The sequence below is a fragment of the Schistocerca serialis genome, chromosome 5 (genome assembly GCF_023864345.2).
Source record: "Schistocerca serialis cubense isolate TAMUIC-IGC-003099 chromosome 5, iqSchSeri2.2, whole genome shotgun sequence".
Classification (NCBI taxonomy): Eukaryota; Metazoa; Arthropoda; class Insecta; order Orthoptera; family Acrididae; genus Schistocerca; species Schistocerca serialis.
In genome coordinates, this window is record NC_064642.1 from 491,227,672 (window position 1) to 491,252,183 (window position 24,512).

A 24,512-nucleotide genomic window follows, 5' to 3' on the forward strand; every position below is an offset into this window, starting at 1 on the left:
AGCAGAAATTCCCATTCCTCGTCAACTAATTCACTGATGTTGTTGTCTTAACGCCATGTCGCAATTACGTCATGCCATTTCATGACGCAGGCCAGATACTAAATCCCCTAAATAGTCTAATAACAAAACTATCGTTGAAATCCTTGCGCCCTAATTTAGTGTCAAGTTCACAGAATTTCGTGATATTTATTCACTCATTAATTACCAGGGACTAGAAAATTTGCTAATTGTAACAATATTTTATTAGCCGCATAGTTATTACGACGGGCGAATAGTTGATTATAAAATGGGCTGCTTTACTTTCGTATACCTTTGATTTCAAAATTGATATGTCAATAAGCAATCAAGGAGGTTAGAATACTTATTTGTAAACAATGATATCTCACGGTCTGAACGTCTTTGTAGACTCACTTGCCGAAAATGGCAGGAATTTTGAGTGAGTAATGTGTGATCTTGTTTGCCGCTTGCGGAAAGTTGAGAGCATTTACCAAGTGACTACCACATCAGAAGCCGCAGTCGAAGAGTATAGCACAATTTATGGATTCTGCCACACTATGCTTGTTGCTGCCTCCTGTTTTACTTGTTTATTCCAGATCATACGCAGTAGTTCTGGTGCAGTGTTGATTAAATATTTATTTTGCCCTCCTAGTTTCGTACTTGGAAGAGTGTCATTGTTTGCATAGTAAAAAATGAGTGTTGGTAAGTGCCTCAATCCCAAAAAAGCGACTAAGCTTGGTAACCAGTAATGACAATTCATATTCGTATTGTATTTTACAAAGAAAAACACGAAGTGCCTGTCAGTGTGTATCTGTTGCGTCCTGTGAATATAAAAATCTTGAATACCCAGCAGTTTAACGTTCCTTGTTTCCTCACTAGCTGTAGGAGGTCGTATCCAAAATTTTGCAATATATCGTCACGATTAGATTGTAAACATTTCACCAGTGTTTCTTGTTTTCAATGTACTGAAACCTTTTTATTTGCCTCTCTCCTTCAAAGTGGCATAATTAGCTATTTCTGTTGATTGTAATGTACAATAGAACACTTAGAATTTAATATATTATGCGCCTCAATTCAGTAACCAAACGAAACTTCACTTTTCACACATTTATATTGGTGGCCATATGTTTTGTCACGACATTCGTCATAGTTTGATTTATTTATTCTTCCAACTGTGTCATTCAGTGTTAAATACAGAGATGTAATTTTATTGAAACAATTGCCCTTGTCAATTTGGGTTTCTGATGTTCATAGAATTGAATTAAATTTTCTGCAATGCCAAGGAATTCGTGGAATTGCCTTGGTCCATTTATTGCTATACACTTCAAATCTGGTTTGAAGTGTTGTTTTGATATGAACAACAACCTCTTCTCCCTTGATGAAAAAATAGGTGATGCCTTTAATATTGTCCTTCAAAAGGCATATGTGTCCTCTGCTGTAAGTATCTGGCCTGCGGTTGCTCTTTGTTGACTGACTTTACCCACTTCACATTTTGTTGTCTCTCCTACACCATCAAATGCATTTTTACCATTGCTTAGGCAAAATAGTGCCATTTGGCCTCTGACGCAATGACTCCATTGTGGTTGCAAATATTTGAAAAGTTCTTTTTGTTCTCGTATTGGCTACCACTTTCATCTGAAAAGTATATGAGCTTCTTGACTGTGGGCAACTTTTTTTTAATGTAATTTGTTACATACTTTCGAAACATGGATAACCGAAGTGTTGTGCTCCAAGTAGTCGCTTAGAGTGAAAATTGAAGAATTGCAAACTTTATCTTTCTCATTTTTGAAATACAGATCAAATGGATGCACTGTTGCCTGATCATTGACCTAATGATACCCTTGTATTTCTTACCGAACCACAAATGTAAATTTTTCGGCAGGACTATGCATTCAGTTTCATAAAGTTGTGCTATTTTTTCTCTCTCTCTTCTTCAGAACCTTACTTTGGATTTTAGAAACATTGTGGTGACTTCTGAGATTTCCTAAGTTATCAATTAAATATTCAAAGTACTCTTCCTAAGATTTTACCTCTGTTATCATTTGAGCCCTGTTGGCTGTGACCCACTGGTTGAAGGTAACATTGTCAAGTATTTCCTCCTCAGGTTCGTTAAACAGTTCAAGAGCGGATTCTTTACCAGCGCATCTACCACACAATCTTATCATGCAGCCATAATTGTTGGTCATGGACCATTAAACCTAGTAACTCTTTGCAGTTAACATCATTGAGTTTTGCACCCGCAAAATACACATACAGAGTGTGTTCCTGAGGAGACAGCCAAAATACACCACTTGGGCGAAGGTCACAAATTTTGACCGACCAGTTTTGCATTCAGGATGAGCATTTGTGGAAGCTACATTGAGTTCATTTAAATTTAAAAGCACTTGTAATTTCTGCTTTGTCATTTTAACTCCATTTGTAACAACTTTTTTTGTTGTTGTCTGTGCTACCTGGGCACATTCTACTGCTTTCATCATCTTCAAAAAACTGCTGGATCTTTTCAGTTGTTTCTTCACTTATACCTACTCCTTTCTTCTTTCCTAAAACTGGTAGAAGGCCTTGCCCTTCACAAATTTTTGGGTGAGTCTAATCAAGTGATCACAAACGTTGAAATCGTGAACTGTTTTTCCTCTTGATCATGAGTCAGGGCCGGCAAAAGTGGCCAAGTGGTTCTAGGTGCTACAGTGTGGAACCGCATGACCGCTACGGTCGCAGGTTCGAATCCTGCCTCGGGCATGGATGTATGTGATGTCCTTAGATTAGTTAGATTTAAGTAGTTCTGAGTTCTAGGGGACTGATGATCTCAGAAGTTGCGTCCCATAGTGCTCAGAGCCATTTGAACCATGAGTCAGGGAGCAGACTTAAGATTTGAACTTTTTTCTCTTTAGTTGTCACAGAACAGATTAAGATCAAATATTCAGTGTTGGATGATTCTGGATGTAGGTTTTCTTATATTTTAAAAATATTGTTGGTATGTGCATTATTCAAGCATGAGTCTAAGTCTTTTCGAATGTTGTGTGAAATTTGTTGCACATTGCTTTCAATAGCTGCTTTTCTTTTTCCGCTACTCAGTTTTCTTATTTTTCGAAGCAAGAGATGCCTCTAAATTAGTACAAGCAAATTCCAGTTTGCTCATTAGGCGTATAAGTGACATTAACAAGGTTACATGATTATGTTTCTGGATTCATGATAAATATTTTTGAGTAGCAATTTGGGTGTAGGGAATTTCCAGGAATCACATTGCGTTTCATGTGGGAAGCTTCTTTTACTCACACTTAACAATGACAAATGTTCGTTTTGTTTCCCTCAAACCATTAATAATTGACTTTTTATGAACAATAGATCAGAGCATTTTTCCCAAAAACATAATTGTGCTTTGAATTATATATTTTTTTTCTCATGATACTCAGAAACTAATGATAGGCCTACAGAAGAACTTACTCATAATTTAAGCAGTTTGTCTATCTTCCTCAATGTTGTTAACATTTTTTAAGTTCTTTGAAACTGAACCATAAACTGTTTTTTTGACACATTTCACTTGCTATTTGTTCAAAAGTGTACTGTTCATCCATTTTATTGCATTCAAATTTATTTATTATTAAATTTTTAAATTATTTTAGTGAATTAAAAGTAAATTGTGACTAAAGCACATAAAGTATTCCTCTCTCTCAATGAAGTAAGTGCATCCACTCTAACAGAGGTTTCTGACGAAACTGACTACAGCAGTGCCACACTCAGAAAGTGTAGTGGGGGTACACAGATCATGTACTGATTAGTTGCTGACTACTGGGCTCCTGTGCAGACTTGTTACTCTGCCCACTGAGCTCCTGTACACACTGTCTTTAGGACTAAACTTGTGCACAAAACTGTAGCCTTCTCAGCAGTAGAGAAAATTCACATGTTTATTATTTTACTTTTATCATTTTAAGATTGTAATAATGTGCTATGTAATTGAGAATAAACCAACATATAAATGGGAATTTTTTTTAAAACATAGAACTAAAGCAAAAGCTCCTATTGTCTAATGTTTTATTATCAAAATAAATAATACTAGCTAAATATAGGGTGATAGTGTTAACTAAATATAAGCTACAACAAAAGTTATTCAAATAAACAGTAAATCATTTAAATAGCAACAACCATAAGATAAATTGTAGCTTAATGTCTTTGTTCGCAGTCATACATCAATGTTGAAATTTTTGCAGTAATAGCTGTACAAAATGTGCAAAAATCATATTTTTATATTCACTCTCACCATAGATAACTAGCCCCAAACTTTGTAAAAAAATAAAGATTTTCGAATTTCAAAAATTTATAAAAAATTAAGGAAACTTTTGTCAGTATTATTTTTGTATGTAAGGCTAGTCGTCTATGATAACTAGAGAGGGGGGGGGGGGGGGGGGGGGGAAACTCTGATAAATCACTTCTTGGTTGTTATTTTTTGGTCTAAGAAGTAAATTTTCTAAATTTTCAGTACTGAGCTTTGGATGTCATTTTGACTGGTTATTTTTGAACTTAGGGTATTTTGGGCAATAAACAATGTTATAGAGGAGACTTTTCTGAAAGTAGTAATGTCAGTTGCAATGTTTTATCTTAACCCAGTGCAGAGATATTCAAGTTAACACTAATGTCTCCCAATTGAAAAACTGCGTTGTGCTTACAAATAAAAATGGCCACCATTCAGTAACGATAAAAAGATAAAGTTTTTTAAAAAACTGTTTTGAACTTCTCAGTGATAGGGTAATCACATTTAAAAAATCAAATTTATATTTATTTTTAAACATATAAATTATTATATTCAAATGTAAAATATGAATATAAAAATTAATTTATAATTAAAAATGGTCAAGCAGCAGTCATTGGATTACTTCATGTTCAGTCGAACATCAACGCTGAAATTTTTGCAGTACTTTACTAACATGTAAGTGTACAAAATGGGCAAAAATCAAATTTTTATAGTCAGTCCCACCAGAGATAACTAGCCCCAAACATTACAAAAAATAAAGAGACTGTGGTCATGTGAGTGTTTTTTGCCTATTTCCAATGAAGGGCTTGTGATCCGAAAGTTCGCTTTCTGACAGCACATTATTGTTCTTTTTGAACTACAGTGAATTATTTATAATAATCTTCATGAGGGAATAAATATACTGTGGAGCAGTACACCAAGTGCCCATCTCCTTAATAGAGATGTCTACAAGATGATTGTGGGTGAGCACCTCATATCATTCTTCCAGCATGTTTTTAGCAACAAAGACTTTCTTTCTTAAAGATGAACTACCTCAGAACATTATTCTGTATGATGTTACTGAATGAAAATATGACAACTTGCTTGTTTGTCTCCCTCCAAGATTTGCAATGATTCTAAGTGCAAATGTGACTTAGTTGTTTTAATATTTCCAAAATGTGCTTTTGTAGTGTCGCGGAATAGTAAAGAGTTGGACATGTGGAATATTGTCAAAGTTTCGTGCCCTATGCCGAGAGCCAGAGGCAGTAGGTTAGCCGAGAGGTAAGAGGATTGCACATGTATTGGCATGTGTCGTCACGCAGGGGGCAGTGGCCTGGTTACACACAACAGGCGAGAGGGAATTGCTTTGTGCACGGGTTTATGTTAGACGGAGACTTTCGTAGAGTGTAAGACAGAGGTATAACGTCAGCTGTACTGCATTTCACAACTTCGCACGAGTCTGCCGTAACAACATGTAACTCTGTCACAAGAACACATAAGGGGCGAGTACGACAGATAAATCAGCAGTATAAGTGGAACGAATCCGTAGGTTGTGGGCGCGAGGACTTATGACACCAAATCTGTAGGCACCCCGGTGGTCCCGGTCGCCTATGGTGGACTGGAAGCTGGGCAGTGACCTCTCCAGTTGACGTGTTGCTGGTGACGCCCGACTGGCCGACCGGCTCGGCGGCAGACAGCAGGCAACTGCGCATAGGAGGCTCTGGGTTGGAGTCCCAGGGCTGTTGGCACGAGAGGCGTTCTCGTAGTGCGGAGTGTACTCTATCCCACCCCGTTTTCTTCCCTGCTCCTCCTGGTGGCTCGTCCGCAGTGGACGGGCAGAACGGGCTGCAGTCTCCCAGCGTCGTCGGCTCACCCGGTTGTGACAGCGGATGCACAGGGCCTAGGCCCCGCACGATCTGTACTACGGCTCACTGATGTGGTCAGCATTGGTGGCGAGCGAGTCTGCCGCGATGTCTGCTAATCCTGGGTTGATGATTGACAGCGGCAGCAGAGAGAACCAGAGCTGGTACTGTCCCCTCACGTCTGCTGCTGGATGGGCCGCCCTTACTGCAACATCTCCTTAATAAAGATTAACATGTCGATCACTGAGCTGAGCGCTACGCAGCAACCTAGTACACATCTAACTGCGAGTGCCTTGTTGTTATCAAAGCTGGCGTATTTAAAGGAAGCACGAGCGACGTCCTGACGTCATTCTTGTTTGTAATGAACGCATTCGTTCCACTTATATTGCTGCTTTATCTGTCGTACTCGCCCCTTAGGTGTTCTTGTGACAGAGTTACGTGTTGTTACGGCAGACTTATGCGAAGTTGTGAAATGCAGTACAGCTGATGCTATACCTCTGTCTTACACTCTCCGAAAGTCTCTGTCTAACACAAACCCGCCTGCTAAGCAATTCTCTCTTGCCTGTTGTGTGTAACCAGGCCACTGTCCCCTGCATGACGACACATTCCAATACATGTGCAATTGTCTTACCTCTTGGTTAACCTACTGCCTCTGGCTCTCGGCATAGGCCACGAAACTTTGACAATATTCCACATTTCCAACTCTTTACTATTCCGTGACACTACACTTTTTCCAGTTTAAATTATCATCAATATGGATACTTTCAAATTTGACTGTTTCCTCCCTATTTACTGTTTTCTCACTATGTGTTACACTCATCATTGGTGTAGTACCTTAAGATGTGCAGAACTGAATATTTGTGCCTTTTTAAAACTGTGAGTGAGATTGTTCACAGAAAGCCAGACAACGACACTTTCAAGAACATTGTTTGCCTTTTTTTTCTGTGGCTGTATGTGGGATTCCTTGGACTGATTACAACACTAATCCACAAAAAGAACAAATTCTGGTTGTTGTATATTAGACAGAAGTTTGTTTACATATTTGAGTAACAATGGTGGGCCTAAGATTGAGCCTTGGGGAATGCCATACATAATTTCTCCCAGTCAGATAAATGTCCCCTAAGACATTGGTTGAATTACTAAGTATATATTTCTGCATTTTTTTGGTTTGATATGAGATCCATTGATTGGCTGTACCACTCAACCATAAAAACTTGATTTATCTGGGAGAATATTGTTAGATAGATCCCAGAAACGGCAAATTTGGCACTGTTTTGTTATTTAAGACTTCTGAAATTATGTGAATGAATGTGTAAATGGCATTCTCAGTTGAGCAACTCTTCTGAAATCCAAGCTGTGATTTACTGAGACATTATTGTTGCTCAAGTAAGATAATATTGTAGAATGCATCACCCATTGAAAAATTTTGCAAAATGATATCTGTAGTGAAACAGGTCAGTAATTATTGACATCTCTCTTATCACCCTTCTTATAGAGGACCTTATCTATACTATATTTCAATCTCTCTGGAAAAATGCCTTGAGCTAGTAATGTATTAGATATCTCAGATAAGACAGTACTTATTATATTGGGAACAAATCTTAAGTATTCTGCTGGAAACACTATCAAATCCAGATGAGCTTTTATTTTCAAGACAATATATAATTATTTTTATTTCAGAGAGAGAAGTTGGTGTTGCCTTCATGTGACTGAACTGTGTGAGAGTTGCTTTCTCGACATATTGCTGTGATTTTTTCTATTGATCTGTTTGTTGCTGTATTGTCTACTGTATTTAAGAAATTGTTACTAAACATATTTACTACCTGTGACTCATCATTCATAGCTCATAAATTTAATTAAATAGTGATGGTATCCTGTTCTGTGGTTGGTTTTCCTGCCCCTCGTTTCACTACTTTCCCCTGTACCCTTAAGTCTGTCCGAATTGCTGGTTTCTGACATAATATAGATGTTCCTTGATTTGTAATAACTTCTCTTAGTAATTTTGAGTACTTTTGTGGTGTGTAAGTACAGCAGCACTTCTACAGGGTGTTTCAAAAATGACCGGTATATTTGAAACGGCAATAAAAACTAAACGAGCAGCGATAGAAATACACCGTTTGTTGCAATATGCTTGGGACAACAGTACATTTTCAGGCAGACAAACTTTCGAAATGACAGTAGTTACAATTTTCAACAACAGATGGCACTGCGGTCTGGGAAACTCTATAGTACGATATTTTCCACATATCCACCATGCGTAGCAATAATATGGCGTAGTCTCTGAATGAAATTACCCGAAACCTTTGACAACGTGTCTGGCGGAATGGCTTCACGTGCAGATGAGATGTACTGCTTCAGCTGTTCAATTGTTTCTGGAATCTGGCGGTACACCTGGTCTTTCAAGTGTCCCCACAGAAAGAAGTAACAGGGGTTCATGTCTGGCGAATAGGGAGGCCAATCCACGCCGCCTCCTGTATGTTTCGGATAGCCCAAAGCAATCACACGATCATCGAAATATTCATTCAGGAAATTAAAGACGTCGGCCGTGCGATGTGGCCGGGCACCATCTTGTATAAACCACGAGGTGTTCGCAGTGTCGTCTAAGGCAGTTTGTACCGCCACAAATTCACAAAGAATGTCCAGATAGCGTGATGCAGTAATCGTTTCGGATCTGAAAAATGAGCCAATGATTCCTTTGGAAGAAATGGCGGCCCAGACCAGTACTTTTTGAGGATGCAGGGACGATGGGACTGCAACATGGGGCTTTTCGGTTCCCCATATGCGCCAGTTCTGTTTATTGACGAAGCCGTCCAGGTAAAAATAAGCTTCATCAGTAAACCAAATGCTGCCCACATGCATATCGCCGTCATCAATCCTGTGCACTATAACGTTAGCGAATGTCTCTCGTGCAGCAATGGTAGCGGCGCTGAGGGGTTGCCGCGTTTGAATTTTGTATGGATGGAGGTGTAAACTCTGGCGCATGAGACGATACGTGGATGTTGGCGTCATTTGGACCGCAGCTGCAACACGGCGAACGGAAACCCGAGGCCGCTGTTGGATCACCTGCTGCACTAGCTGCGCGTTGCCCTCTGTGGTTGCCGTACGCGGTCGCCCTACCTTTCCAGCACGTTCATCCGTCACGTTCCCAGTCCGTTGAAATTTTTCAAACAGATCCTTTATTGTATCACTTTTCGGTCCTTTGGTTACATTAAACCTCTGTTGAAAACTTCGTCTTGTTGCAACAACACTGTGTTCTAGGCGGTGGAATTCCAACACCAGAAAAATCCTCTGTTCTAAGGAATAAACCATGTTGTCTACAGCACACTTGCACGTTGTGAACAGCACACGCTTACAGCAGAAAGATGACGTACAGAATGGCGCACCCACAGACTGCGTTGTCTTCTATATCTTTCAGATCACTTGCAGCGCCATCTGTTGTTGAAAATTGTAACTACTGTAATTTTGAAAGTTTGTCTGCCTGAAAATGTACTGTTGTCCCAAGCATATTGCAACAAACGGTGTATTTCTATCGCTGCTCGTTTAGTTTTTATTGCCGTTTCAAATATACCAGTCATTTTTGAAACACCCTGTATTTGTTCTTGTTTGTTTTCTTATGTTCACAGTTTATATGTTACATTCTGTCCACTCATAAACATCCTTGAAACTTTCATTTTTTTTCTCTGATAGGAGTCCTCATGTTTTATCAGTGACTATGATTTTGCTGTCATCAGCAAAGATAACTTTTCCTGTGTGTCATATACTGTCTGGAAAGTCATTGGTATATATTAAGAACAGAAATGGAGCCAACACACTACAATTTGGGACACACATGTTTGTCGGAAAATTGTTTTGCTAAAATTATATTGCCACCAGACGTTGAACTATCTCTGTCTTTTGCACTCTGTTTCCCAGATAGGCCATGAGAGTGTAACCACCTGTTTGGCACTCGTCTTACACTTATTGTTTTTGGCTTGTTTAGTGCTATTTTATGGTCAATGGTGTCAAAAGCCTTGGAAAAGTCTAAGAAAAAGACTATACCACAGTCAGCCAAAACAGCGTCAAGAACCACAGTTGTGAATTCCATAATGACCGATTTTGTACTTCTCCCACTTCTGAAACCAAACTGTACTTCATTAAAAATGTTGTATTTATTCATGTAACTCATTAGGCTATCATTCATGGTTGATTCAGTTATTTATGAGAACACAGACAGTAGTGAAACTGGCTTGTACTTCCCCCCAGGGGGTCAACAGCTCTTTTGTGGGTATGTGCGCGGCAAGCACAGGACCCCGAGCTAGTGCGGCTCTCTTTCCTTTCTGGGCTGCATACCTTCCTTTTCCACATCCTCCCCCATCACCCATCCTCTCTGCCCCCCCGCCCTCCCCCCACCTCTTCCGTTCCCCTTCTCCCTCTTTGGGAGTATGTTTCGTGCCTACATCTGGAGGCGGACACTTGTAACTGTAAGACATAGTCTCTCGTCTTTGCTCTCTGTGCTGGAAAGTCTCTGTCCTCCCTTTGTCTTTATCTTTTCCTTGCTTCTTCTCTTTACACTCTTCTCTGCTGCGGCATTTGAGACCTCTCTTCTTTCCTTTTCTTTGTGCCTCCCTTTCTCTTTCTTTCCTCCCTGTGCGTGTCTGAAGGCCGACACATGCATTCCCAAGTGTAGCCAGTTACGGGGTAATGGGTGATTCCCCACCCCGGGTTGACAGGTAGGACACATACGTACCCCCTGGTAACGACCAGGCCCAGGGAGATGTGATTACCTGAGCTGGTACCTTCCAAACGTGCCGATTGGTCCCTCCGTCTGTTTCTCAGGAGGCGTGAACAATCACCTAAGGTGGGAGTGCCCTTAGAGAGGGCCCCCACGAGGAAGGAGCATGTCATCGAAGACGCCAGTAATCATGGGGGATACTTTTGCAATGGTTTCCTCTACGTCTACAATTTCTGCTCACAAGCGAAAGTTAGAGGAGTCTCGGCCAAGGAAAATTCTTCCATCAGTGCCACAGTTCCTTTTTGTTTCTCTGTTGGACGAAGGTCAAGACTTCTCCACAATCAACCCTTTCATTATTCAGAAAGATTTCAATGCTATTGCGGGTCCTGTAAAGTCTTGCTCCCGATTACGAAATGGCACCTTGTTGTTAGAAACAGTCAGTGCCCTCCAGGCACAAAAATTGCTGCAAACTGCACTACTACACACCTTCCCTGTCCGAGTGAAAGCGCATTGCACTTTAAATTCATCACATGGGGTGATTTATACACGCTCACTTGATGGAGTGTCCAACGAGGACATTCAAAACTACCTGTCTGACCAGGGTGTAACGGCTGTACATCGAGTCATACAAAGAGCTGACAAGGACTTGGTACCAACCTGTACTATCTTCTTGACATTTGACAGAGTTCACCTTCCATTGAACATTAAAGCGGACTATGAGATAATTTCAGTTCGCCATTACATCCCCAACGCTATGCGTTGCTATCAGTGTCAACACCTTAATCATACCAGCCAGTCTTGTTCAAATCCGGACAAATGCGTTACATGTGGCAAGCATGCTCAAAAAATGGTTCAAATGGCTCTGAGCACTATGGGACTTAACATCTATGGTCATCAGTCCCCCAGAACTTAGAACCACTTAAACCTAACTAACCTAAGGACAGCACACAACACCCAGCCATCACGAGGCAGAGAAAATCCCTGACCCCGCCGGGAATCGAACCCGGGAACCCGGGCGTGGGAAGCGAGAACGCTACCGCACTACCACGAGATGCGGGCGGCAAGCATGCCCTTGAGGGTGCTTGTCCAACTCCATCCCCTCATTGCATCAAGTGTAAGGGCGGCCACGCTGCTTCCTCTAGAGATTGTCCCATTTTCAGAGATGAACGACTTCTTCAGGAAATCCGAGTGAAGGAAAAGGTGTCTACATTTGCTGCTCGTAAGTTATTTGCGAGTCAAAAGCCCACTGTGCCCCCAGCAGGTAAATAGAGCACTGTCCTTGCATCTCCTCGGCCTACTAAGGAGGCAGCCACGCAGGCTTGTGATCTCACCTTTAGTGCCGCGGTAGTCAGGTCGGCCAACACAAAGATCGCCCTTCGACCTCCCCACTATCACTCTACAGCTCACTCATTATCAGCTCCTGCTAAATCATGAGCTCCAAAATCAGACACCTGGACTTCCAAAAAAGAACCTACTCGCGAAGATTTTTTACATACCCCGACTTCACAACCATAGAGTCCTCCCTCAGCTCACTGCCCTGTTTCCAAGAAGGTTCATAAGAAACAAAGTTCCTCTCCTTCTCCGCCATGGAATGTCTCATCTATAGTGCCATCCGGTGGTAACCGCTCCTCGATCGTCTTCCTTGTTGCCAAGGCGCACTGCTGGTGGCCGATCAACAACCGGCTGATCGCTGGTGGCAGGAGCTGCCCCCGAACAACCTATGGATCAGTATTTTCTGCCTTTGGCTGAATGCTGTTCCATGCTGTCAGCCGCTGGCTCTCAGCAGTTATTGAATTGACAGCAACCGTGGTAAGATTTTTCCCTTTTCTGTCCACCCTATGACAATTTTCATGTGGAACATCTGTGTCATTCGGGCCAATCGTGGTGAATTGTCGATTCTCTTAGGATTCTACTCCCCGGTCATCTTCTGTCTTCAGGAAACAAAATTGCTTCCCCACGATTGCTTTGTTTTCCCTCATATCCAACCAGTCCAATTTGATCTCCCTCTGTTGATGGCACTATGGCACACTGGGGACTTGCGATTCTTCTCCATGCTACTATCCATTATCACCAAATCCCCTTATACAGTTCCTTCCAAGCTGTCGCTGTCCATCTTTCCCTTACTGGATACACCTTCTCTCTTTGTACCATATAGATTCCATCGTCCACACCAATGGCAAGAGCTGATCTCCTTCATCTCCTTGGTCAGCTTCAACTCCCCTATTCGCTGGTTGGGGACTGGGGACTTTAATGCCCACCACGCCACCCACTTTGGGGATCTCCGCATCCTTATCCGCGAGGCTATCTATTGATTGACCTCTTCCCCCCCAAGTGGAACTTGTTTGCCTCAACACTGGGGAACCTTCATTTTATCCTAATTAGACGAGGCAAGTAAACTGAGAACTTTTTATGCAAGGACTCTGTCACGAAAGACTTCGTAGTCATACATTTTTGTCTGCCTCGATGACAAATTTCTCTCATTTGGACCTTTCAGTCGGTACTGTTCAGCTAGCTTGACACTTTGAATGGTTTGCTCTTGCTGATGCACACTCGAGCGACCATTTTACATGTGTCCTTCGAGTGCTGTCACAACTGCCATGAACGCACCCGAGACGCTGGAAGTTTGCCCATGCCGACTGGACATTTTTCTCCTCTCTAGTGACATTTGATGACGGTCACTTTCCTAGTGTCGACGATCAGGTCACTCATGTTACAGAAGTTATTCTTACAACTGCAGACTGTTCAATACCTCAGACCTATGATTTGCACAGCACTCCCCAGTTCCTTGGTGGAACGAGGCATGCCATGACGCAATACGCGAGCGGAGACATGCTCTTCACATTTTCCGCCACCATCCTATTTTGGCCAACTGTATCCACTATAAGCAGTTACGTGCGCGATGCCGACGCGTCATCCGCAATAGCAAGAAGGCAACTGGGACTTCTTTACTATCTCCTTTAACACCTTCACCCCCTCCTCAGTAGTTTGGAGCCGAATTCGATGGTTATCTGGCGCATCTAGTTTCTCCTCGATCTCTGGGATCACTGTCGCACAAGATACCTTAGTGGGCCCAGCTGCAATTTCTAACTCATTGGGTCAACACTTTGCTGAGATTTCGAGCTCTTCAAATTACCCGCCAGCCTTTCTCCCGAAAAAACGTGCAACGCAGATGCGACGTCTTGCTTTCTCCTCTCAAAACAGCGAAAGCTATAATACTGTTTTCTCCATGCAGGAAACTCCAACACGCACTCTCTTCTTCTCGCTCTTCCGCCCCAGGACCGGATGGTGTCCATGTCTAAATGTTCCTACGTTTTATCATACCATGGTATGCTTTACCTCCTTCACCTTTATAATCGAATTTGTACCGACAGTACCTTTCCCAGAAGATGGCGGGAAGCTATCATCGTTCCTGTTCCAAAACCTGGAAAGGACAAACATCTCCCCTCTAGGTATCACCCCATATCTCTCAGGAGAAGTGTATGTTAGATTTTGGAGCGTATGTTGAACTGCCGTTTAGCCTGGTGGCTGGAGTCCCGAAGCCTTTTAACACCTGCCCAATGCGGTTGAAAGCATCATTCTGCAGTTGACCATCTTGTTGCTCTCTCCAGTTACATCATGAACAATTTTCTCAGGAAACGCCAAACGGTAGCAATATTTTTTGATCTGGAGTGAGCATACAATACCTGTTGGAAGACAGGCATCCTCCTCACACTGTTCTCTTGGGGCTTTTGAGGTCAGCTACACCTTTTTATTTGTGAATTTATGGCAGAGTGCACATTTAAAGTGTGGGTGAACACTACTCTCTCCCGTACTTTCTCCCAAGAAAACAGGGTGCCCCAGGGCTCTGTGCTAAGTGTTGTACTGTTTGCCATCGCCATAAAACCAATTATAGACTGTCTCCTTCCTGATGTCTCTGGCTCCCTCTTTTTTGACGATTTTGCGATCTACTACAGCTCTCAACAGACCAGCATTCTTGAACGATGTCTTCAAGGATGTCTCTATCGCCTCTGCTCTTGGAGCATAGAAACCGGCTTCCGCTTTCCTTCCAGTAAGACAGTCTGTGCAAATTTTTGGCATCGTACGGAGTTTCTTCCGCCTTCCCTACATCTAGGCCCTGTCGACCTTCCATTCGCAGATGTCGCTAAATTCTTGGGACTTATGTTTGACAGAAAACTGTGCTAGTCCTCCCACATTTCCTATCCTTCGGCTCGTTGCCTGCGATCTGTCAACAACCTCCATGTTCCAGATGGTACCTCCTGGGGAGCGGACTGAGTGGTCCTTCTCCACTTTTATCGCACCTTAGTGTGCTCAAAATTGGATTGTGGAAGCATAGTTTACTCCTTTGCTTGGCCGTCTATTCTTCGGCATCTCGACTCAGTCTACCACCGTGGAGATTGCGTTTAGCATCTGGAGCATTTTACACCAGCCCTGTGGAAAGCCTTCATGCTGAGACTGCTGAATCTCCGCTGTCCAATCAGCGAGCTGTCCTTCTGAGATTACGCTAGCCATCTGTCTTCCATGCCTGCTCATCCGGCCCATGATCTTTTTTTGACGCCTCCTAGGATTTAGGGCATGCAGACTGCCCTTCCTCTCTACCACCGCCGGGAGTTTGCTTCCGTCTACTGCTATGTTCTCTTTCCTTCCACTTTCTTAAAACGCTCTTGACAACTGGGGGTACAGCACCACCTTGGCATCGGTCCCGGACCTGCCTGCTCCGTGACCTTTGTCAGCTTCCCAAGGATTATACCCTTTCTCATGTTTATCATCAGGCATTTGCTGCTCTATGCGCACAAATGGAGGATGCCACCTTTATTTACACTGACGGGTCAAAAACCTCGTTTGTTGTTGGGAGTGCTTGTATTGTTGGCAACACTCGTAATAGATTTCGGCTTCCCGACCAGTGTTTGGTTTTTACTGCGGAGCTTTACGCCGTTCTCCAGGCTCTCCAATACATCCATCGCCATAAGCGGACACAGTATATTATACGCTCAGATTCGCTTAGCTCTCTCCTCAGCCTCCAAGCTCTTTATCCTGTCCACCCTCTGGTCTACCGGATTCAGGACTGCCTCCACTTGCTCCACTTGGGGGGCATCTCTGTGGCATTCCTCTGGATCCCAGGACACGTTGGTATCCATGGAAACGAGGCAGCCGATATAGCCTCCAAGGCTGTAGTATCTCCTCCTCAGCCTGCAGTTTGCAGGGTTCCCTTTGCTGATCTACAGAGTGTTTTATTTCGTCGTGTTGCTCTTTTATGGCAAGCACATTGGTCTACACTTCCCGATAATAAATTGTGGGACATGAAACCTCTTCCCTGTGCTTGGACCTCTTCCTCCCGAACTTGTCGTCATGAGGAGGTAATTTTAACTAGACTCTGGATAGGGCATTGCCTTTTTAGCCATCGACATCTTTTAAGTGGCGATCCTCCCCCACTTTGTCCCTACTGATCTCAACTGGTGGATGGTGAGATACCTTTTACTTCAGTGCCCCTATTTTACTCTGCTACCTGCCCATTTTTATATATATATATATATATATATATATATATATATATATATAAACACACACACACACACACACACACACACACACACACACACACACTTCCCTAAGTCACAGAATGGGCGCTTATGACTGTAGCAGTTTTGTGCCCTAAAAACATAACAAAAAAAAAGCTTGTACTTTACAGTTTATATTAGATTAGATGTACATTTCATTCCAATGGCTTCGTAGTGAGGAGATCATCCAGGATGTAGAACATGTCAGAAAAACAAGAATACGTAAGTATTTACAAAGAAAAAGAAACATGCTAATGTGCCTTCTGCAGATCCCAGGTGAAATGGTCTTTATGGGTGTGGAATAAGTACAAAACAATCGTAAACATATTTCTATTTGAAAGGCAGTAAATAACTTGTCACAAAAGATGTAAATGTTCAGTACACTGAGGTGCATGCAATAATTATTCTGAGGCCATTGTAGTCATGCATCATCAAGTAAAAAAATTACCTCACATATTTACACTGAATTTGCCCAGAAGTAAGATTGGACTAATACATAAGTTAATGTTATTAGCAACATATACACATCAGTTGGTTCTATTAACAAATTCATCAATGAATTAGGTGTAGACCACCAACAAATCCTATAGCAGGGTTGCCACAAGTTTTGGAAATCAGAGAGATCAGGAAATTTCAAACTTACCAGGGAAATTTGAAAAAAAAAAAAAAAAAAAAAAAAAAACAAACAACACTGGAAAAATTTTGTTTTTGTCTCAGCAGCATGAAAGTGTGGGTTTACTGAGATGTCATGCTTCGTCACTGGCTGTATGCAGCTGAGTATGTGTGCTGCTTCCCTGCTTTTGGCACTATATTATTTACTGTTAGCTGTTTAAGAAGTCAATTATACACCAAATTATATTTTCTAAAATTTTTGAGAATGGTGGAAAAAGTGAAATCAGATGGAAATCTGATGGTATTTTCAGATTTTATGGTGTACATTACTTCTGCAGGTGTAGTGATGGTCATATGAATATTACTGAAGTTCTTTGTAATGACTGATCCAAAGATATTCCTTGGCAGCTTCTGCTGAAAGTGACAACTACAGCTTTCCAGTAATAATTATAAAACAAGTTGAGTAGGCTGCTATTGACAGAAATGAAATCTTGTATGAATGCTGTGCCTGTTGCTACATTTGGAACATGGGGATATACTACATGAGGTCTACATGTGAATAAGAGATGGAAAGATAGGTTGGCTGAGCATTGTGCAGAAAATGTTCTGTAGGTTGTTCTACTCCCACCTTCAATTTGTATGGTGCTATGCTTGTGTCTGTCTTTTCCAGATTCAAGTTTTATGGCGCCCCTTACTACTTTAGTTTTAATCATATATATAGCTTGTATTACTGAGACATATTGAGTCTCACCTTTAGCCAGCTGTAGTGCCAGTAGTGCTAGTGTCATCGTAACTGCCGTCTGCTTCACATCTGCTGTGCAGCAAGCTATGTAAATTTAAGTATTAGCTGTGTTTTTCTTACTTGTCACTTCTTTTTCTGTGTGTATTTGCTGTTAGGAAGCTTTAATTTTCGAGTACTAGTAATAGTCTTCTATAGATTTCGTGTTTGTTTTGAATACAATCCAGAGACGGTTACATCTACATCTACATCTATACTCCGCGAGCCACCTTACGGTGTGTGGCGGAGGGTACTTATTGTACCACTATCTGATCCCCCCTTCCCTGTTCCATTCACGAATTGTGCGTGGGAAGAACGACTGCTTGTAAGTCTCCGTATTTGCTCTAATTTCTCGGATCTTTTCGTTGTGATCATTACGCGAGATATATGTGGGCGGTAGTAATATGTTGCCCATCTCTTCCCGGAATGTGCTCTCTCGTAATTTCGATAATAAACCTCTCCGTATTGCGTAACGCCTTTCTTGAAGTGTCCGCCACTGGAGCTTGTTCAGCATCTCCGTAACGCTCTCGCGCTGACTAAATGTCCCCATGACGAATTGCGCTGCTTTTCGCTGGATCATGTCTATCTCTTCTATTAATCCAACCTGGTAAGGGTCCCATACTGATGAGCAATACTCAAGAATCGGACGAACAAGCGTTTTGTAAGCTACTTCTTTCGTCGATGAGTCACATTTTCTTAGAATTCTTCCTATGAATCTCAACCTGGCACCTGCTTTTCCCACTATTTGTTTTATGTGATCATTCCACTTCAGATCGCTCCGGATAGTAACTCCTAAGTATTTTACGGTCGTTACCGCTTCCAATGATTTACCACCTATGGCATAACCGTACTGGAATGGATTTCTGCCCCTATGTATGCGCATTATATTACATTTATCTACGTTTAGGGAAAGCTGCCAGCTGTCGCACCATGCATTAATCCTCTGCAGGTCCTCCTGGAGTACGTACGAGTCTTCTGATGTTGCTACTTTCTTGTAGACAACCGTGTCATCTGCAAATAGCCTCACGGAGCTACCGATGTTGTCAACTAAGTCATTTATGTATATTGTAAACAATAAAGGTCCTATCACGCTTCCCTGCGGTACTCCCGAAATTACCTCTACATCTGCAGATTTTGAACCGTTAAGAATGACATGTTGTGTTCTTTCTTCTAGGAAATCCTGAATCCAATCACAAACCTGGTCCGATATTCCGTAAGCTCGTATTTTTTTCACTAAACGTAAGTGCGGAACCGTATCAAATGCCTTCCTGAAGTCCAGGAATACGGCATCAATCTGCTCGCCAGTGTCTACGGCACTGTGAATTTCTTGGGCAAATAGGGCGAGCTGAGTTTCACATGATCTCTGTTTGCGGAATCCATGTTGGTTATGATGAAGGAGATTTGTATTATCTAAGAACGTCATAATACGAGAACACAAAACATGTTCCATTATTCTACAACAGATTGACGTAAGCGAAATAGGCCTATAATTATTCGCATCTGATTTATGACCCTTCTTGAAAATGGGAACGACCTGCGCTTTCTTCCAGTCGCTAGGTACTTTACGTTCTTCCAGCGATCTACGATAAATTGCTGATAGAAAGGGGGCAAGTTCTTTAGCATAATCACTGTAGAATCTTAAGGGTATCTCGTCTGGTCCGGAAGCTTTTCCGCTACTAAGTGATAGCAGTTGTTTTTCAATTCCGATATCGTTTATTTCAATATTTTCCATTTTGGCGTCCGTGCGACGGCTGAAGTCAGGGACCGTGTTACGATTTTCCGCAGTGAAACAGTTTCGGAACACTGAATTCAGTATTTCTGCCTTTCTTCGGTCGTCCTCTGTTTCGGTGCCATCGTGGTCAACGAGTGACTGAATAGGGGATTTAGATCCGCTTACCGATTTTACATATGACCAAAACTTTTTAGGGTTCTTGTTTAGATTGTTTGCCAATGTTTTATGTTCGAATTCGTTGAATGCTTCTCTCATTGCTCTCTTTACGCTCTTTTTCGCTTCGTTCAGCTTTTCCTTATCAGCTATGATTCGACTACTCTTAAACCTATGATGAAGCTTTCTTTGTTTCCGTAGTACCTTTCGTACATGATTGTTATACCACGGTGGATCTTTCCCCTTGCTTTGGACCTTAGTCGGTACGAACTTATCTAAGGCGTACTGGACGATGTTTCTGAATTTTTTCCATTTTTGTTCCACATCCTCTTCCTCAGAAATGTACGTTTGATGGTGGTCACTCAGATATTCTGCGATTTGTGCCCTATCACTCTTGTTAAGCAAATATATTTTCCTTCCTTTCTTGGCATTTCTTATTACACTTGTAGTCATTGATGCAACCACTGACTTATGATCACTGATACCCTCTTCTACATTCACGGAGTCGAAAAGTTCCGGTCTATTTGTTGCTATGAGGTCTAAAACGTTAGCTTCACGAGTTGGTTCTCTAACTATCTGCTCGAAGTAATTCTCGGACAAGGCAGTCAGGATAATGTCACAAGAGTCTCTGTCCCTGGCTCCAGTTCTGATTGTGTGACTATCCCATTCTATACCTGGTAGATTGAAGTCTCCCCCTATTACAATAGTATGATCACGAAACTTCTTCACGACGTTCTGCAGGTTCTCTCTGAGGCGCTCAACTACTACGGTTGCTGATGCAGGTGGTCTATAGAAGCATCCGACTATCATATCTGACCCACCTTTGATACTTAACTTAACCCAGATTATTTCACATTCGCATTCGCTAATAACTTCACTGGATATTATCGAATTCTTTACTGCTATAAATACTCCTCCACCATTGGCGTTTATCCTATCCTTGCGGTATATATTCCATTCTGTGTCTAGGATTTCGTTACTGTTCACTTCCGTTCCTAATACTATATGCGCACTATTTCCTTCAATAAGAGATACTAATTCAGGAACCTTGCCCTGGATACTCCTGCAGTTTACCAATATTACGTTAACTTTTCCTGTTTTTGGTCTCTGAGGACGGACGTTCTTTATCAACGATGATAATGTCCTCTCTGGTAAGCCGTCAGGTATTTTATCGTTTCGCCCAAGGGGGGGTCCCTCTAACCTAAAAAACCCCCGTGTGCACGCCACACGTACTCTGCTACCCTAGTAGCTGCTTCCAGTGTGTAGTGCACGCCTGACCTGTCTAGGGGGGCCCTACAGTTCTCCACCCAGTAACGGAGGTCGATGAATTTGCAACCATTATAGTCGCAGAGTCATCTGAGCCTCTGGTTTAGACCCTCCACACGGCTCCAAACCAGAGGACCGCGATCGACTCTGGGCACTATGCTGCAGATATTAAGCTCAGCTTGCACTCCGCGTGCGATGTTGGTTGTCTTCACCAAATCAGCCAGCCGCCGGAAGGAACCAAGGATGGCCTCAGAACCCAAGCGGCGGGTGTCATTCGTTCCGACATGTGCTACTATCTGCAGTCGGTCACACCCAGTGCGTTCAATAGCTGCCGGAAGGGCCTCCTCCACATTACGGACGAGACCCCCCGGCAAGCACACCGAGTGCACACTGGCATTCTTCCCCGACCTACCCGCTATTTTCCTGAGGGGCTCCATAACCCGCCTAACGTTGGAGCTCCCTATAACTAATAGGCCCGCCCTCTGTGACTGTCGGGACCTTGCCGGAGAATCGGCCACTGGCCCAACAGGCGAGGCATCCTGTGGTGGCTCGGAAACGATGTCATCACCACTAGGAAGCACCCCGTACCTGCTGGAAAGGGGTAAGGCAGCTGCCACGCGGCCAGATCCCACCTTCGCCTTTCGGCCAGGCACGCGCGAGCCCACCACTGTCCGCCATTCACCCTGGAGTGATGGCTGACCGGTAAGATGCTCACTGCCGGAAGACGCAGCGACATCAGGGGTTCCATGTGATTCCAAGGCCACCGAAGTAGGCATAGGTCTCACCACAGTTGCCCCAACGCCACTACGAGCCGACGCCTGCGCCTCGAGCTCGATGAGCCTAACAGACAAAGCCTCCACCTGCCCCCAAAGAGTGGCCAATTCTCCTTGCGTCCGCTCACAACAACCACAGTCCCTACACATGACTATGCTTACCCTACTCTATACGGTGACAAATTCCCAAGATAATCTTCTGATGAGCTACTCTGATAATCAAGAAACACTCACTGAAATACGAGACGCGAAAACTACGCTAGGTTTTCCCAGAAAAACTATTTAAAAGCTAAGCGCAGCAAATAAGTACAAAAACGCTTTATACAAACAGTACTCGCTGCTGCTGGTGCTCTCGCTCTGGCTGTCACAAGACAACTGCTGATTCAAGTGACTAGTGGCTAACGGCCGCGAAACAAACAAAAGACGGTTTTAGGGCGCTTTCTGTTCTAAACGAACAAGAAAACACTAAGAAATCTAACACGAAAACTACGTAAAGTTTTATCAAGAACTGTTAGTTACTATGCAGAGCAGATAAACACAAATAGAATCCCTTCCTTAGTGGAAGGTCGTAAACAAAATGCAAAATAAACGCTTTATACAAACAGTACTCGCTGCTGCTGGTGCTCTCGCTCTGGCTGTCACAAGACTGCTTATATTCATTGTTTCCAACAAGAAGTGTCTAGTAACCACAGTTTAGTCAGCTATCAGTCGCCTTTAGTGAATTAGCAGTCTAGTTAAAAGTTGATTACTTAACTCTCTACAGTAAATTGTTGATTTCTTAATATGGATAGGATGTGTGACTGCTGTGTACAGACGCAGGAGGAGCTTGCCATTGTTCGTGAAGAGCTGAACTTGCTGATGGCCACAGTCAGCCGTCTTCGGGCTGCTGCCTCGAAGTGTAGCGCCAGTGGGGAGTCTGGTGCGTCGCATGGTACACCCTAGGTGTTACATGTTCCACCCATGGTCCCTGCTGTAGAGACATCTTCGTGGGTACCGGGTGTGGTTGGGCCACCCTCTCCTCAAGGGGAGTGGCGGGTTCAGCAGCATTCATGCTGCATGAGGCGGAGGGTCAATGTGGAGGCTGATCGTGTGGCATCGCCTGCTCTGCCTGTGAGTGGACATGTGGCTCCTCCTTCAGCAAGGTCCGAGCAGGCACACAGGGGGAGGGGTTTATTAGTGATTGGGAGCTTCAATGTTAGGCGGGTGATGGAGCCCCTTAGGGAATTAGTGGAAAGCTCGGGGAAGAAGGCCAGTGTTCACTCTGTCTGCTAGCCGGGGGGGGGGGGGGGGGGGGGTGTCATCCGAGATGTGGAGGAGGCCCTGCCGGCGCCGATAGAGAGCACTGAGGCACCCAACTGCAAATTGTTGCTCTTGTCAGCACCAATGACTCCTTCCGTCAGGGTTCAGAGGTCATCCGCAGTTCATACAGGTGGTTGGCGGAGTTTGTGAAAGCGGAAAGCCTCGCTCGCTTGGTGGAATCTGAGCTAACTATTTGTAGTGTCGTTCCCAGAGCCGATCGCGGTCCTCTGGTTTGGAGCTGAGTGGAAGGCTTAAACCAGAGGCTCAGATGATTCTGCGGAGATCTGGGGTGCAAATTTGTCGACCTCCGCTATCGGGTGGAGAAATGTAGGGTCCCTCTGAATAGGTCAGGCGTGCACTACTCGCAGGAAGCGGCTACAAGGATAGCGGAGTATGTGTGGAGTGCACGTGTGGGGTTTTTAGGTTAGAGAATTCCCTCCCTAGTCCCTACAAGACACCTCCTGAGATGCGACAAGGTAGCAGTAGCCAAAACGCAACAGGGAATGACAATATTAATGTGGTAATAGTAAACTGCAGGAGTGTATATAGAAAGGTCCCCGAACTGCTCTCATTAGTAATACTAGGGATGGAAAGTTGGCTGAAATCAGATGGAAACGATAATGAAATTCTAAACTCAGATTGGAATGTATACCACAGGGACAGGCTGGACAGTGAAGGGGGAGGCGTTTTTATAGCGATAAAAAGTGCAACAGTATCGAAGGAAATTGACGGAGATCCGAAATGTGAAATAATTTGGGTGAAGGTCATGGTTAAAGCAGGCTCAAACACGGTAATTGGATGTGTCTATAGGCCCTCTGGCTCAGCAGCTGTTGTGGCAGAACACCTGAAGGAAAATTTGGAAAATATTTTGAGTAGATTTCCCGACCATGTTAAAGTTCTGGGTGGAGATTTTAATTTACCCTCAAATGTTTATAACAGGTGGCAGGGACAAAGAATCCAGTGAAATTTTTTTAAGTGCATTATCTGAAAACTTCTTTGAGCAGTTAAACAGAGAACCGACTCGAGGTGATAACATATTAGACCTTCTGTTCAGTAATCATAAAGCAGTTACAGCATCGATGATTTCAGCCGTAAATAAAAGTATTAATAACGGTAGGAACATTTTTCTGTTTAGCAAAAGTGCCAAAAAGCAGATTTCAGAGTACTTGATGGCTCAACACAAAAGTTTTAGCTCAAGTACAGATAGTCTTGAGCATCAGTGGACAAAGTTCATAACCATTGTACAATATGCATTAGATGAGTATGTACCAAGCAAGATTGTAAGAGATGGAAAAGAGCCACTGTGATACAACAACCGAGTTAGAAAACTGCTACAGAAGCAAAGGGAACTTCACAGCAAACATAAACATAGCCAAAGCCTTGCAGACAGACAAAAATTACAAGAAGCAAAATTTAGTGAGAGGAGGGCTATGCGAGAGGTGTTCAATGAATTCAAAAGTAAAGTACTATGTACTGACTTGACAGAAAATCGTAAGAAATTTTGGTCTTATGTGAAAGCAGTATGTGGATCAAAACAAAATGTCCAGAC

The 24,512-nt window shown here is 43.0% G+C and overlaps 1 protein-coding gene across 2 annotated transcripts in view; it reads left to right on the forward strand.

The window, feature by feature from the left end:
* The first annotated feature begins 284 nt into the window (after positions 1-284).
* Positions 285-24,512, forward strand: part of LOC126480784 (uncharacterized) — a 351,871-nt gene continuing 327,643 nt past the window's right edge. Inside the window, exon 1 of one of the 2 annotated variants that reach the window (XM_050104096.1) lies at positions 285-699. In XM_050104096.1, coding sequence (XP_049960053.1) covers positions 690-699 — 10 coding nt within the window. In that variant the 5' untranslated portion in view covers positions 285-689. The remainder of the gene's footprint in view (positions 700-24,512) is intronic. The other variant, XM_050104095.1, reaches the window with a different exon arrangement.